Source organism: Equus caballus, chromosome 15 (genome assembly GCF_041296265.1).
Source record: "Equus caballus isolate H_3958 breed thoroughbred chromosome 15, TB-T2T, whole genome shotgun sequence".
Lineage (NCBI taxonomy): Eukaryota > Metazoa > Chordata > Mammalia > Perissodactyla > Equidae > Equus > Equus caballus.
In genome coordinates this window covers 87,388,223-87,400,501 of record NC_091698.1, presented here as the reverse complement: position 1 = coordinate 87,400,501, position 12,279 = coordinate 87,388,223, and the positions used below count along the sequence as shown (strand labels likewise).

Sequence of the window (12,279 nt, the reverse complement as noted above, 5' to 3'; positions counted from 1 at the left end):
CTCGCTCATCATCCCACAGCACAAATCATTCCCGGCTGTAACCCATCAGTCACAGATTTAGTTCTTTGAGGGCGGCGATTCTGTCTTAATTCAATTGGTATCCCCAGGGCGCATTTCTTTGCCTTGAAAGGTGGGAACTCACCTGTGCGTGGGGCAGAACTACGCAGGATAGTGAATAGGGGTTTAAGGTGGCTGGGGTAGGATCAGCAATGACTAGTTTCTTCCCTCCCATTCTCCTACCCCCCGCCCCACACCCCCACCCCTACATCCATCTTGCTCCTACAGATTCGGGCAGCCTGGCTAGGGTTGGTAACTCTCTGGTACATCCGTCACATCCTGAACTCCGTGGTGGTGAGCGCATCCGACTAAAGTGTTGGTTTAGTTTCCGGCCTTTCCCTAGCCTGTGGGACTGGGTTGACTCCCCAGAGCTTAGCAAAGAGTAGGTGCTAGATAAATATGTGTTGAACGGATGGATAGATGGATGGATGGATAGATGGGTGGGCGGATGCGCGACTGTCTTCACGCTCCGCTCACCATACTCGCCAGTCAGTGGGTTGACTGTGATAGCCGGGCCGAGCTCAGGAGCAGCCGCGTCAGGGTCCCTTCCCCCGGGCCCCGCCCCGGCCGACCCCACCTTTCCGCGCCGCTCCGCCCCGCCGCCCCCTTCCCCGTCGCCCCTCCCTGCGCAGGTCCCGACTCCAGCCGCACCTCCTCCGGCTCTGCAGTGGCGGCGGGGAGGCGAGCCGAGGCGTCAGCGGGGCCGGGGCCGGAGCCGAGCCGGGGTCGGGGCAGCAGCGGGGACCCTCGGAGGCGGGGCCAGTGGGACTGCGATGGGCGTGGAGATCGAGACCATCTCCCCGGGAGACGGTACCGGGCGGCAGAGCCGGGGGAGGAGGAAGGGTCCCGGGGCGGAGCCGGGCGGGGGTCTGATTCCGAGGTGGCGCGGGGAGGGGGCCGAAGGGGGGGCGGGCCTAGGATGGAGGCGGCGGGAGGAGACCCCAGACAGGATTGTTGGGGGTCTAGCCCACGATCCTCCGCCATCCCTTTCCGCGCCCGCTCACCCGGGGGAATGAAGGCGGCGGCTGGGAGGCGGGGGTCTGCGGCCCGCCACCTCCCCGGGGGCCTCGGGCCGTCGTTGCTGCGACTGGAACCGCTCGGTTATCCGCTACTGCTGATTTCCCTGGGCTGGGTTTTTAGCTCTGCTTTCTCCGCCCTGTTGGGTGAGCTCTGGAAACAGGGGAAAGGTCATGCTTTGGGGTCTCTGCTCTCGGGGCAACCCCTCTGGTCGGGCTGGGTGATGAGATGGTGTAGGGACGGAGCCAGTCTGGGAAGGGAGAAGCACTCCCTCCGCCGCCCCAGCATCTTGCTGTACCCTCCCCGCCCCACTCTGCCTCTCCAGCCATCCTGTACACTCCCGTGGCTGTCATTATCGTCTGCAAACCGATGGCCTCCAAACTTAAGCCTCCAGCCCAAACATCCCACCTGAGTTCACAGTGGTCCATTTATCCGGCTTCTGCTCGACCTCCACCTGGATGTCCCACGGATACCTCAAAGTCAGGAAGTCCAAAACTGAGCCCGTGTTCCTCATCTTCCCCACCCGCCGGCACTCCTCTGTGTTCCCTGCCTCCAGGACTGGCACCACTCCCTTTCCCAAGCCAGACATCCCTTGTATAATTGGGTCTGGGTGTACAAGGAGTAGCCTTTTCTTTATTTCTTAAATAAAACAACTCAGACTGGAGGCCCCATTTCTGCCGGATTTGACAGGCAAACTTCATGTCAGACAGTAGTGACAATCCCCACCCTCCCCAGGAAATTGGAGATCCTCTTGGTTCCAGGCCACCCTCCTTGTTGGAAGGCAGTGATTCCTTGGTGTCCCAGCTCCAACCCAGCTTACCTGTGGGTTACAGGCTTCTTTACTCACTGGGCACCTTGGTGCTGGGTCCCAGGAAGCATCTCTCTGAGGCCTTGTCGCCCTGCAGGGCACTGCCATAGAGCTCTGCCAGAGAATTGAGGCCTCTTCTCTCTTCCCTGGCTCAAAGAAGCCTTTAGAATTTTCTCTCCTTATCCTCCCTCCCTGGCCAGGGACAAGGGGCATTTTCTCCAGAGGGATTAGATTTCTAGGGAAAGCCTGAAGGAGCTTTGGTCTGCTTTTAGCCCAGTCTAAATCCTTGAGTCAAGGAAGAACAAAAGGACCAAGCTGTTACCCAGGAGGGCAACATACAAGTGACTATTTCAACAAGTATGCTGCCGTCCTGGGGACGCCTGTCTTTGTTGGGTCCCACAACAACTCCTGTCAAGCCCTCCTACTCACTATCTCTAGTCTCCCTCCCGTCAGCCTCTTCCCTGGTTCAGACCACCATCATCTCTCTCGTTTTGATTTCTGCACAGCCTCTAACCTGGTCTCCCCACCTCCAGTCTCACCTCCCTGCCTCCAGTCTGGCCTCCCCACCTTGCCACTTATTTCCTACACCACTACCTGAGGAGTCTTTAAAATGCATATTTGCCATGTCCCCCCCGCACCCTCACCATAAAATGTTTTAATTAATCGTCTGTCTCCTTCTCCAGGCAGATGGTGATATAGCCTATTCTTACCCTCTATACTAGAGCCTCATCTCTCACTACCAGTTTCTACCCCCACTACCAATTTTTTTCTCCAGCATTAGCAAGCTGCCTGCAAGTTGTTAAACACACTAGTCATTCAGCAAATATTTATTGAACATGTACTGTCTGCTAGGCCCTCGGGTTACAGCAGTGAACCGGACTGGGCTCCCTCTATTGCTCGACTCTAGGCCTTTGAACATGTTGTTCACTCTTCCCAGATTATCTCCCTTTACTTACTGTGGCAAACTACTCATCTTGAAGACCCAGTTGAACCATTATCTCCTCTCTAATGCTTTCCCTGACCTCCACAGTCGGTTCGTTGCTCCCTCTTCCAGCCTGCCACGGAGTCTTCTAAACGTTAGCTCAGTTGTTAGCCCTTCCAAAGCTTTGTTATCCAGCCCCATGGCTTTAAATTCCACCCAAATTCATACTGCTAGTGCAGACTCTCCATCTGCCTACTTGCGATATAAACTCAGATGTCTAATAGGCATCTCAAGATTGCCACCCGCACATGTCTGTTCTTCCTCATCTCAGGAATTAGGTCCACCATCCAGCCAGTTGCCCAAACTGAAAACCCTAGCATTGTGCTTGATTTCTCCTTCTTCCTCATCCTGGACCCCATCTCCACTCCATTAGCATACCATGTCAGCTCTGCTTCCAAAATATCTCTCCAATCTGTTTTGCTCTTTTCTCTGCTGCCACCACGTTAATTCAAGCCATCATTGATTTCCTGTCTGGATTGTTGCAATTGGCGCCTAACCGTCCATCCTGCAACAGCAGCCAGAGTGATTTTATACCATCTTAATTCAGATTATGTCATTCTCTTGCTTAAAACCTTCCAGTGGCTTCCTATTGCACTTAGAATTAAATCCAGCTCTGCAAGACCCGGCATGATCTCGCTCTTTCCCACTTATCTCCTTCTCCCTCCCTTCTTTCCAGTTACCTGCAAATGCCTCAAGGTTTGTGTACTTGCTGCTCCCTGTTCCTGCAGTGCTTTGCCCAGCATTTTGCTCATCGTTCAAGTTTCAGCTCAAATATCACCTTCTCTGTGAGGCCATCCTGGACCACCCTTTCTAAAATGTCCCACTGTATCACTCTAATTCATCATTGTGTTTATCTTCTTTAGAGAACTTATCACAATTTCTAATTATCTTGTTTGAGTATTGTTTGTCTCCCTCCATTAGAATGTAAACTCCTGGGGCCCGCCCTGTGGCTGAGTGGTTAAATTTCCACACCGTCTGCTTCGGTGGCCTGGTTTACGGGTTCAGATCCCAGGCGCGGACCTGCTCCACTCATCACCCATGCTGTGGAGGCATCCCACATACAAAGTAGAGGAAGACTGGCACAGGTGTTAGCTCAGGGCTAATCTTCCTCAAGCAAAAAAAAAAAAAGAGAGGAAGATTGACAATGGATGTTAGCTTGGGGTGAATCTCCGCACAAAAAAACACACAAAAGAATGTAAACTCCAAAAGAATAAGAATCTTCTCTGTATGGTTCACTGCTGTATCCCCACAATCAGACCCAGTCCTCGCACATAGTAGGTATTCAGTAAATATTTGTGAATGATTATGTTTATTCATCCTTGACTGCAGTCATCACCTTGCGTTATAATCTGTTATTTATGTGTCTGTTTTCCCAACTTCATCATGAGTTCAGAGATTGCTTTGTGTTTCTGGAATCTAGTCCAGGCCTGGCACATAGTAGGCTGTCAGTACATGTTTGTGGAATGGATGAAAGAAAGTAAAAGGAGCAATCAAAGAACGGAAAAGAACTAGGAGAGAGTGGAGTTGAGGAACCCAAGGGAATAAAGTTCAAATCAAGGCCACAGAGGGAAGGTGACTTGTCTGGCTCATACAATGCAGAGCCAGAACTAGAGCCATGAACATCTCCAGGGTACGGAGGGGAATGTGGAGGGGAATCTTGGTCACAGTCACACCTGAACGTCCCAGGCGACTTTTTCCAATACCCTATTCATTCATCTGCCCATGTCTCCTTGCAGGAAGGACATTCCCCAAGAAGGGCCAGACGTGTGTGGTGCACTACACAGGTAGGCCTCGCTCCCTCAGCCCTCATCCAGACCTGCCCATCCCAAGGCAGCTCTCTGCTCTGATACTCCTCTCCAGAGGTATCTGCTCCCCTGGATCAGCCCCAAAGCCCCAGGCAGCCAAGTCTGCCTCTGACCAGCCCTCCCTCACTTCTCCCAGCCAGCTTGCAGGAATGAGAGGGGGGCTTGCAAGGTTAACCCCTGCCCACTTATACCAACAAGAGCCATTCACAGTGCCAGCCTCTAATTGAGCCAAGCACCTCCATTCCCCTTCCCTCTGTCTTGGGCTGGGTGGAGCCCTGTCTCTTGTTTCTGTCTAATAGTTGGAAATCTCTTAAAGCTCTGAGAGCCCTGACCCTCCCTTCAGACTCCCTTTTCATCCTACCGCATTATTAGAGAAGAAGAGGATGGCTTCCTCAGAATTTCCTTTCTTTTTTCAGAAATAGACTATTCAATTCAGCCTACTGTTATTGAGTACTTACTGTGTACAAGATACTGTGCTGGACACTGGGGCACAGAGATGAAAAGGGAGGATTCCTACCTTCTTTGGGGCTGTGCAGGGTAGGGGAGGGCAGCCAGGTCATCCAGAGGCTCTGATGCAGTGTGAGGGGTGGGGTGATGGCAGTGCTTGTCTCGGGGAGCTGTGGGAGCTGGAGGAGGTCGCTTCTCTGCTGACCCCTCTTGGGTGATCTGTATTGGAAGGCCAGGTGGGCTGAGGAACATTCTAGATGGAGTTCCTGAAGACTGCTGGCAGGAAGATCACAAGCAGGTGTTTGTTCCAAGGGAGGGTGAGTGTTCTGCCTTGTGACCTGCTTCCCAATGTGGCAAACTTGGTGACAGCCACTTAGCAGACAGTAAGGCCAATTTAATTATGAGGACATATTCAGATGGGGCCATTTTTAGCAGTTCTCTGGGCCAGCGTGAAGTGCCAGGTTAATTCTAGGCAGACGGTGTGGGTATTTCTCAATAGCTGTGTTGCTGGTCACTGACGTCAGTGGGCTGGAGCTGTGTTTTATCTCCCAGTGATGTGGCCTAATTACCGTGAGTCCTCTGGGGCCTCTGACCTGTGTAATTGATTTATCTGTTCTACATGTTGCAGACAGACCAGTACTTATCAAGTTACTGAAACCACAACATCCTTTTGCAAAGACTTTTCACAATACATGCAGAGAGCAGGCAATGTGCGTGAAACACTAACATCAGCCATGAGCCACTCTGGTTTGGGGACGGACTGTCTCATCAAATGCAGCAGGAGACTGTATGGGGCTTTTTGGTAAACTTTTTCATTAAATATAAATACAGTAGAGAACATAAATCTAAGATGTACAGCTCAATGAAATTTTTCAAAGTGATCACACTTAACGTACCCACCACCCAGATCAATGTACACATTTCCAGCACCCCAGGAGTCTCCCTCATGCCTCCTCCCAGTCATTATACCTCCCTAAAGGTAACAGCATTCTGACTTTTGTCCCCATAGATTGCTTTTGCCTGTTTTTGAATGTCATATAAATGGAATCGTAGGGTATGTACTTTTTCGTGTTTGGCTTATATTTCTCAATATTATGTCTGTGAGATTTATCCAGAGTGGTTTGTTCTTTTTTATTTTGTATCGCTCATTGTATAAATATACTACAGTTTATCCTTTCTATGGTCAGTGAACATTCGGGTGGTTTATAGTTTTTGGCTATTATAAATAGTGTTGCTTTGAACAGTCTTGTAGATGTCTTTTGGTGCACATATGTACACATTCCGGTTGGGTATATACCCAGAAGTGGAATTCTGGGGCACAGGGTCATACCTATGCTTGGCTTTAGCAGATACTGCCAAACCCCTTTCCAAAGTAGTTGTGCCAATTTTTACTGCCACCAGCAGCGTATGAGAGTTCCGGTTCTCCTGCATCCTCGTCAACACTTGGTTTGTCAGATGTCTGTTTTGTTTTTGGCCCACTCTGGTAGGTGCCCAGTAGTCTCTCGTTGTGGTTTTGATATGCATTTCCCTGATGACTAAAGAAGTTAGTCAGAGTACCTTTTCATGTGCTTACTGGTCATTTGGATATCCTCCTTAGTCTGCTCAAATTTTGTCCGTTTAAAAAAATAAGGTTGTCTGTCGTCGTCTTATTGATTTATAGGAATTCTTTATGTATTCTGGATATGAGTCTTTGCTGGTTATACCTATTCCAAACATCTCTCCTGCTATGGCTTGACTTTTTACTCTCTTAATGGCATTTTTAAAACAGAAGTTCTTAATTTTAATGAAGTCCTACATATTGATCTTTTCCTTTATAGTAGTACTTTCAGTTCAGAAATCTTTGTCTATCCCTAGGTCATGAAGATATTCTTCTATTTATTATCTTGTAGAAGCTTTATTATTTTCCCTTTCATATTTAGCTCTATGAGTCATCTGGAATTGATTTTTGTGTGTGGGCGAAGTAGGGGTCAAGGTTCATTTTTTCCCCATATGGATATACAGTTGATCCAGCAACATTAATTTAAAAAAATATCATCCTTTATCCACTGCATTGCAGTGGCACCTTTGTCAAATCAGGTAACCATATATATGTGGGTTTGTTTCTGGACTCCACGGTTTTGGCTGAACTTGTAGCAGTAGTTAAATACATATAGTCTGAAGTAGATTAAGTCATATGAAACCTGAAGAAATTGGGGAATGAGAAAGTCAGTTTTAAATAGAGTGTGTGTGTGTGTGTGTGTATGTGCGTGCGTGCATGCATTCCATATGTGTATTTGTCCAAGTATGTGTCTGTGTGAATGTATGTAGATCTGTGTATCTAAATATTTTCTTAGCATCTGTTTGGCCATCAGGGTTTTTCTTCTGCGTGTGTGTACATAAGTGCATGTGAGCATGCAGGAGTATCTCTCTGTATCTGACTGTCTTAGCAACCTGTGTGTATGCATGTTTGTATTTGATCCCCGTAGTATCCATCTGTGTAGCCATGGGGTTTTCTCTTTTGCCTGATCTAGTACCCATGGCAAGAGCCCAGTTTATTCTACCCAGAAAGCAGGTAAATGAGACTGTCCCTTGTATACATTTAAGTTGTAGGAATTAGGAAGAGGAATCACAGATGCTCAGACATCACGCTGGCCCAGACCTCCCATGTTAAACATGGCAAATCTGAGGCCATGAGAAGGGAAGTGATTTGCCTAACTTCACACAATGAGTTAGTGCCAGAGTGAGGTCAGAATCCAGTCTCTGAATTATAGGCCAGGTCTTTCTCTGGTCCCAAATTGCCTTTTGTTTTGGTCCACGGGCTGCAGGAAGAGGTTGTGGAATAGCGTCATTTACAGAAAGTCTGATCTTTGAGTCAGTCACCAATAAGAATTGAAAATAGAAAAGCAGCTCTTGGGGCTGGCCCCGTGGCTGAGTGGTTGTGTTTGCATGCTCCGCTTCAGTGGCCCACGGTTTCACAGGTTCGGATCCTGGGCACGGACATGGCACCACTCATCAAACCACGCTGAGGCAGCATCCCACATGCCACAACTAGAAGGACCCACAACTGAAAATGTACAACTATGTACTAGGGGCTTTGGGGAGAAAAAAGGAAAATAAAATCTTTAAAAAAAAAAAAGCAAAGCAAAGCACCTCTTGGGCTTCCAGCAGCTGGACTGAGACAACATGTGTACATCAGAGATGACAAGGCATCTACACCTGGAGGCTAAGGGATGCTTCAAACTGCTGGGGACAGCGTCTGGTTGTTCTGGGTTCAAACATCCCTGTTTTTTGTTTTTTTTTTGAGGAAGATTAGCCCTGAGCTAACTCTGCCTCTAATCCTTCTCTTTTTGCTGAGGAAGACTGGCCCTGAGTTAACATCCATGCCCATCTTCCTCTACTTTATACGTGGGACGCCTACCACAGCATGGCTTGACGAGTGGTGCCATGTCCGCACCCAGGATCTGAACTGGCAAACCCCAGGCCGCCAAAGTGGAACGTGCAAACTTAACCGCTGTGCCACGGGGCTGGCCCCCTAAACATCTCTGTTTATATAAGGTCTGGAGGCCACCACTGACTGGCTGGGTCACTTTACAGTTCACTACAGTAGGGGATGATGTGACCTTTGGATTTTGCATGTTGGGGGAACCTTGGGAAAATCAGGTGAGGATTCAGCCTGAGGTGGAAATGCTCAAGAAAACATCTACAGGCTGGGGAGGTGGCACAAAAAAGTTGTAAAGTGCAGAGGCATTTGAGAGACGTGTGACCTGACGTGGGGGGAAGGGTTGGAAGGGGAGAATAGAGAGGGTTGTCACGCAGGCAATAGCCAGATTTGGAAGAGCCTGTATGCAAGGTCGGCATTTGGAGTCTGCCATGGGGAGCTACTGAAGTGTGTGTTTTTTGTGTTTTTTTTACTGAAGTGAAAAACCAAAACTTAAAACTTTACTGAAGTTTTAAGTAAAGGAGTAATATGATCAGATATTTTGTAAAAGAAAAATCATTCTGGGCACAGTGTGGAGAATGGAACAGAGGACTAAGAGTGAGCAAAAAGGCCAGTTAGAGGTTATTCCTGTACACCAGTGAGGTATGATATGGTGATCTGGCGAGGCCACAGCATGGTGGTAATAGAAATGGAGAAAACAGGTGGGTTCCAAAGATATGTAAGACTTGGTCATAAGGCTGTATGTGGGGGGAAGGCAGAAGCAAGTGTCTAGGTTTCTTGCTTGGGCAACAGGACGGATGGGGAAGAATGCAAAAGGAGCAGGCTTGTGCAGAATAGGAATTCTATTTTAGTCACGTTGAGCCGGAATTTGGAGTGAACTCATGACCACAGCTCTTTTCCACCCTATTGTTGCTTTCACAGGAATGCTCCAAAACGGGAAGAAATTTGATTCATCCAGAGACAGAAACAAACCTTTCAAGTTCAGAATTGGCAAACAGGAAGTCATCAAGGGTTTTGAAGAGGGTGCAGCCCAGGTAAGATGAGGATCCTCGTTAAGGGGGATTTGAGGAGTTGGGGTCTGGGCTCGGCACTTTGCCCTCCACCCTCGCCCCATCTCAGACCACTACTGCTTTGACTCTACTGCCAGGGCATGGTGACGCCAGCTAGTTTCAGTCCTGGCTTTGTGTCCCCACCCCTTTTGTTGCCAGCAGGACTCCTTTGTGTCACTGGGGGCTCTTCTCTCAAGCACATCCTCCCAGGCTTGTGCGCAACTAGCTGAGGAGGCCTGTGAGCTACCAGCTGTCAGGGACTGAAGCAGCAGAAGAGTTGGGGTGGGGTAGGCCAAGTTTAAAAAACAACTTCAGATTTCCAAAAATATTGCAGACATAGTAGAGTTCCCATATACTCTTTACCCAGCTTCCCCAAATGTTATTTTACATAACCATAGTTTAATGATCAAAAACAGGACAGTAACATTGATACAATACTATTAACCAATCTATTCAAATTTTTGAGTCAGTTATTCAAAATTTAGAAATCGATTTATTCCAATTTCACCAGTTGTTCCACTAATGCCAGGTGGGTTCTTGATGACTGCTATGATGAGCCCTGGTTCAAGCTCTTCCTGGGTCTGTGAAGCCAGACGATGCTCCATTAGAATAGGTTTCTTAGCCCTCCCCACCTTGCTGTGGCCTCTAATCTCTTAACCTCTCGAGTGAACTGCTCTCATCACCTACTTGAGTGTGTGCATGTACATGTGCTCTTGGTACACCCTCTTTAGGCTTTTTTGGAAGAGGGTGAGGAACAAATATGAGCAAATATGTGTTTGAGTCATACACTAATTGAATAACCAGCAATGTTTGTTGGATGAATGAATTTGAGACTACTTTGTGGAAGTTAGTGTCCCACAGTCAAGTCTTTGCTAGTTTGAGGCAAAAATCTGCATTTGTTACAACTCTTAGCACAACTTCATTATGCCACGTGTAAAATTCATCTCAGATTTTTAAAGTTACTATGAGGATGGTTTGGGAAAATGCCATAGTTATCATACTTTTTTCTTTTAAATCAAGCTGGGTCCTCTTTCTCCTCTCCCCATCTGCCCCCACCCCTGCTAGATGAGCTTGGGGCAGAGGGCGAAGCTGACCTGCACCCCTGATGTGGCGTATGGAGCCACGGGCCACCCCGGTGTCATCCCTCCCAATGCCACCCTCATCTTTGACGTGGAGCTGCTCAACTTAGAGTGAAGGCAGGAACTCGAGGTGGCTGGAGACGGCTGCTGCTCACCCTCCTAGCCTGCTCTGCCACTGGGACGGCTCCTCCTGCTTGGGGCTCTTGATCAGTGCGCTAACCTCACTGCCCCACGGCATTATCCATTCTCTGCCCAAGTTGCTCTGTATGTGTTCGTCACTGTTCATGCGCATCTTTGCTTGAAGAAACTTCGGTTGCAGATTGAAACATTTCAGGTTGCGCATTTCGCGTGATGCATGTAGTAGCCATTCCTGATCACAGAACATAGATTTCTTGTTCGCACAATCTACACTGCCTTACCTTCACCTAAGCCAGACATACAAGGTGCTCAGACACGAAATGTACATGGTGTACACAGAGGGACTTGAGCCAGTTACCTTTGCTGTCACTTTCTCTCTCAGAAATTCTGTTGGCTGCTGATTTAAACAATGTCCTCTTTGGAAATGATATGTAAAATAAAGGCTCTGTGCTTGACAAATTCCTGTCCATCCTTATTGTAGGTAGGAAGTGCTTTAAGCACCACATACGCAAGTTGCCCTTGGGGAAAAAGAGTGGAAAGGAACCTTCCAAGTAGCCAGGAGGTATTACTTGCTACTCATCTCAGGTTTAGAATTTTCTGAATAACTGAAGGAATATAGTGTGTTCAAATCCCACAGCCTCGCAATCAAATGTGGGATTGGAGCACTTTATGTGATGGATCCTGCAATCTCTGTTTGGACTTAGACTAAGAGGGACGAACTCCCCTCTTCGATAGGAACACTTTGCACGTCTGAACAAATGAAGGTGTGTTAGGCCTTGGAGCCATACACTAACTCACACTAGAAGTTAACTTTTGAAAAGAAATGTGTGATTCTGAGCTTGTTTCCGCATATACAGCTTAGTTTCATCTAGATTTAGTCTAACTTACATTGGGCAATTACTTCTCATAAGAACGTGATTCTGAACTTGTTTCCACATGTACTGCTTATTTTCATCTACATTTACTGTAACTCATGGGAATTCTCAGTTAGGTTTTAAAATCAGCCACTTACTATTGTGGGTTGTGTGTATGTCAAAGGAGCCTGGGGCAGTGTGGCTAAGAGATTTTTCTTTAAGTTGGTATAGGTGAGAAAAGCTCTTAGCCATAGTCAGGGTTATTCTCAGTGATGACTTGGAGTTGTTTCAAGATTGAGGAGTGAGGGGCTAGTAACAGGTGCTGTTAGTTTCCTTCATAGACTCATTGATGCATGTCACATGATGTCATATGTATGATTCAGGGCCACATCACTTTGGCTATTTCATCTACCCCTTGTGTCTTTAAGAAGTCCTGGCTGTATTCCTCTGCTGAGGATTGAGGAGTTAATGAAGAGGCAGTGCTTTAAGACGCAGACAGTGAAATGAGAAAGGGGCTGCTTTGCTGTTAATCACTCAGTTCCTGGGCTCACCTCTATCATGGGACCAGACCAGCACTCATTCCTTTCTGGGGTATTTCCTTCAGAATGTCTTGGTTCCCACCTTT

The 12,279-nt window shown here is 47.9% G+C and overlaps 1 protein-coding gene across 5 annotated transcripts; it reads left to right on the top strand.

Moving 5' to 3' along the window:
• Positions 1-314: 314 nt before the first annotated feature.
• Positions 315-11,259, top strand: FKBP1B (FKBP prolyl isomerase 1B). 5 transcript variants are annotated; one of them, XM_070236602.1, is made up of 4 exons: positions 380-439; positions 4,601-4,648; positions 9,456-9,568; positions 10,649-11,259. In XM_070236602.1, exons 3-4 carry the CDS (start codon positions 9,458-9,460, stop codon positions 10,775-10,777), a joined length of 240 nt encoding a protein of 79 aa, XP_070092703.1. In that variant the 5' UTR covers positions 380-439; positions 4,601-4,648; positions 9,456-9,457; the 3' UTR covers positions 10,778-11,259. The 5 variants fall into 5 exon arrangements, with proteins under 5 accessions (XP_070092704.1, XP_070092703.1, XP_023475197.1 ...); XM_023619429.2 differs by lacking the exon at positions 380-439 and adding an exon at positions 583-867 and having other exon boundaries at positions 10,604-11,259; XM_023619427.2 differs by lacking the exon at positions 380-439 and adding an exon at positions 644-867.
• The last annotated feature ends 1,020 nt before the right edge of the window (positions 11,260-12,279 follow it).

Excerpts from the sequence above, each read along its gene's own strand:
- FKBP1B (XM_023619427.2), top strand. The coding sequence starts at position 831 with ATGGGCGTGGAGATCGAGACCATCTCCCCGGGAGACG. Across the intron at positions 868-4,600 it reads GACCATCTCCCCGGGAGACG|GAAGGACATTCCCCAAGAAG; the intron begins GTACCGGGCGGC and ends GTCTCCTTGCAG. Across the intron at positions 9,569-10,648 it reads TTGAAGAGGGTGCAGCCCAG|ATGAGCTTGGGGCAGAGGGC; the intron begins GTAAGATGAGGA and ends CACCCCTGCTAG.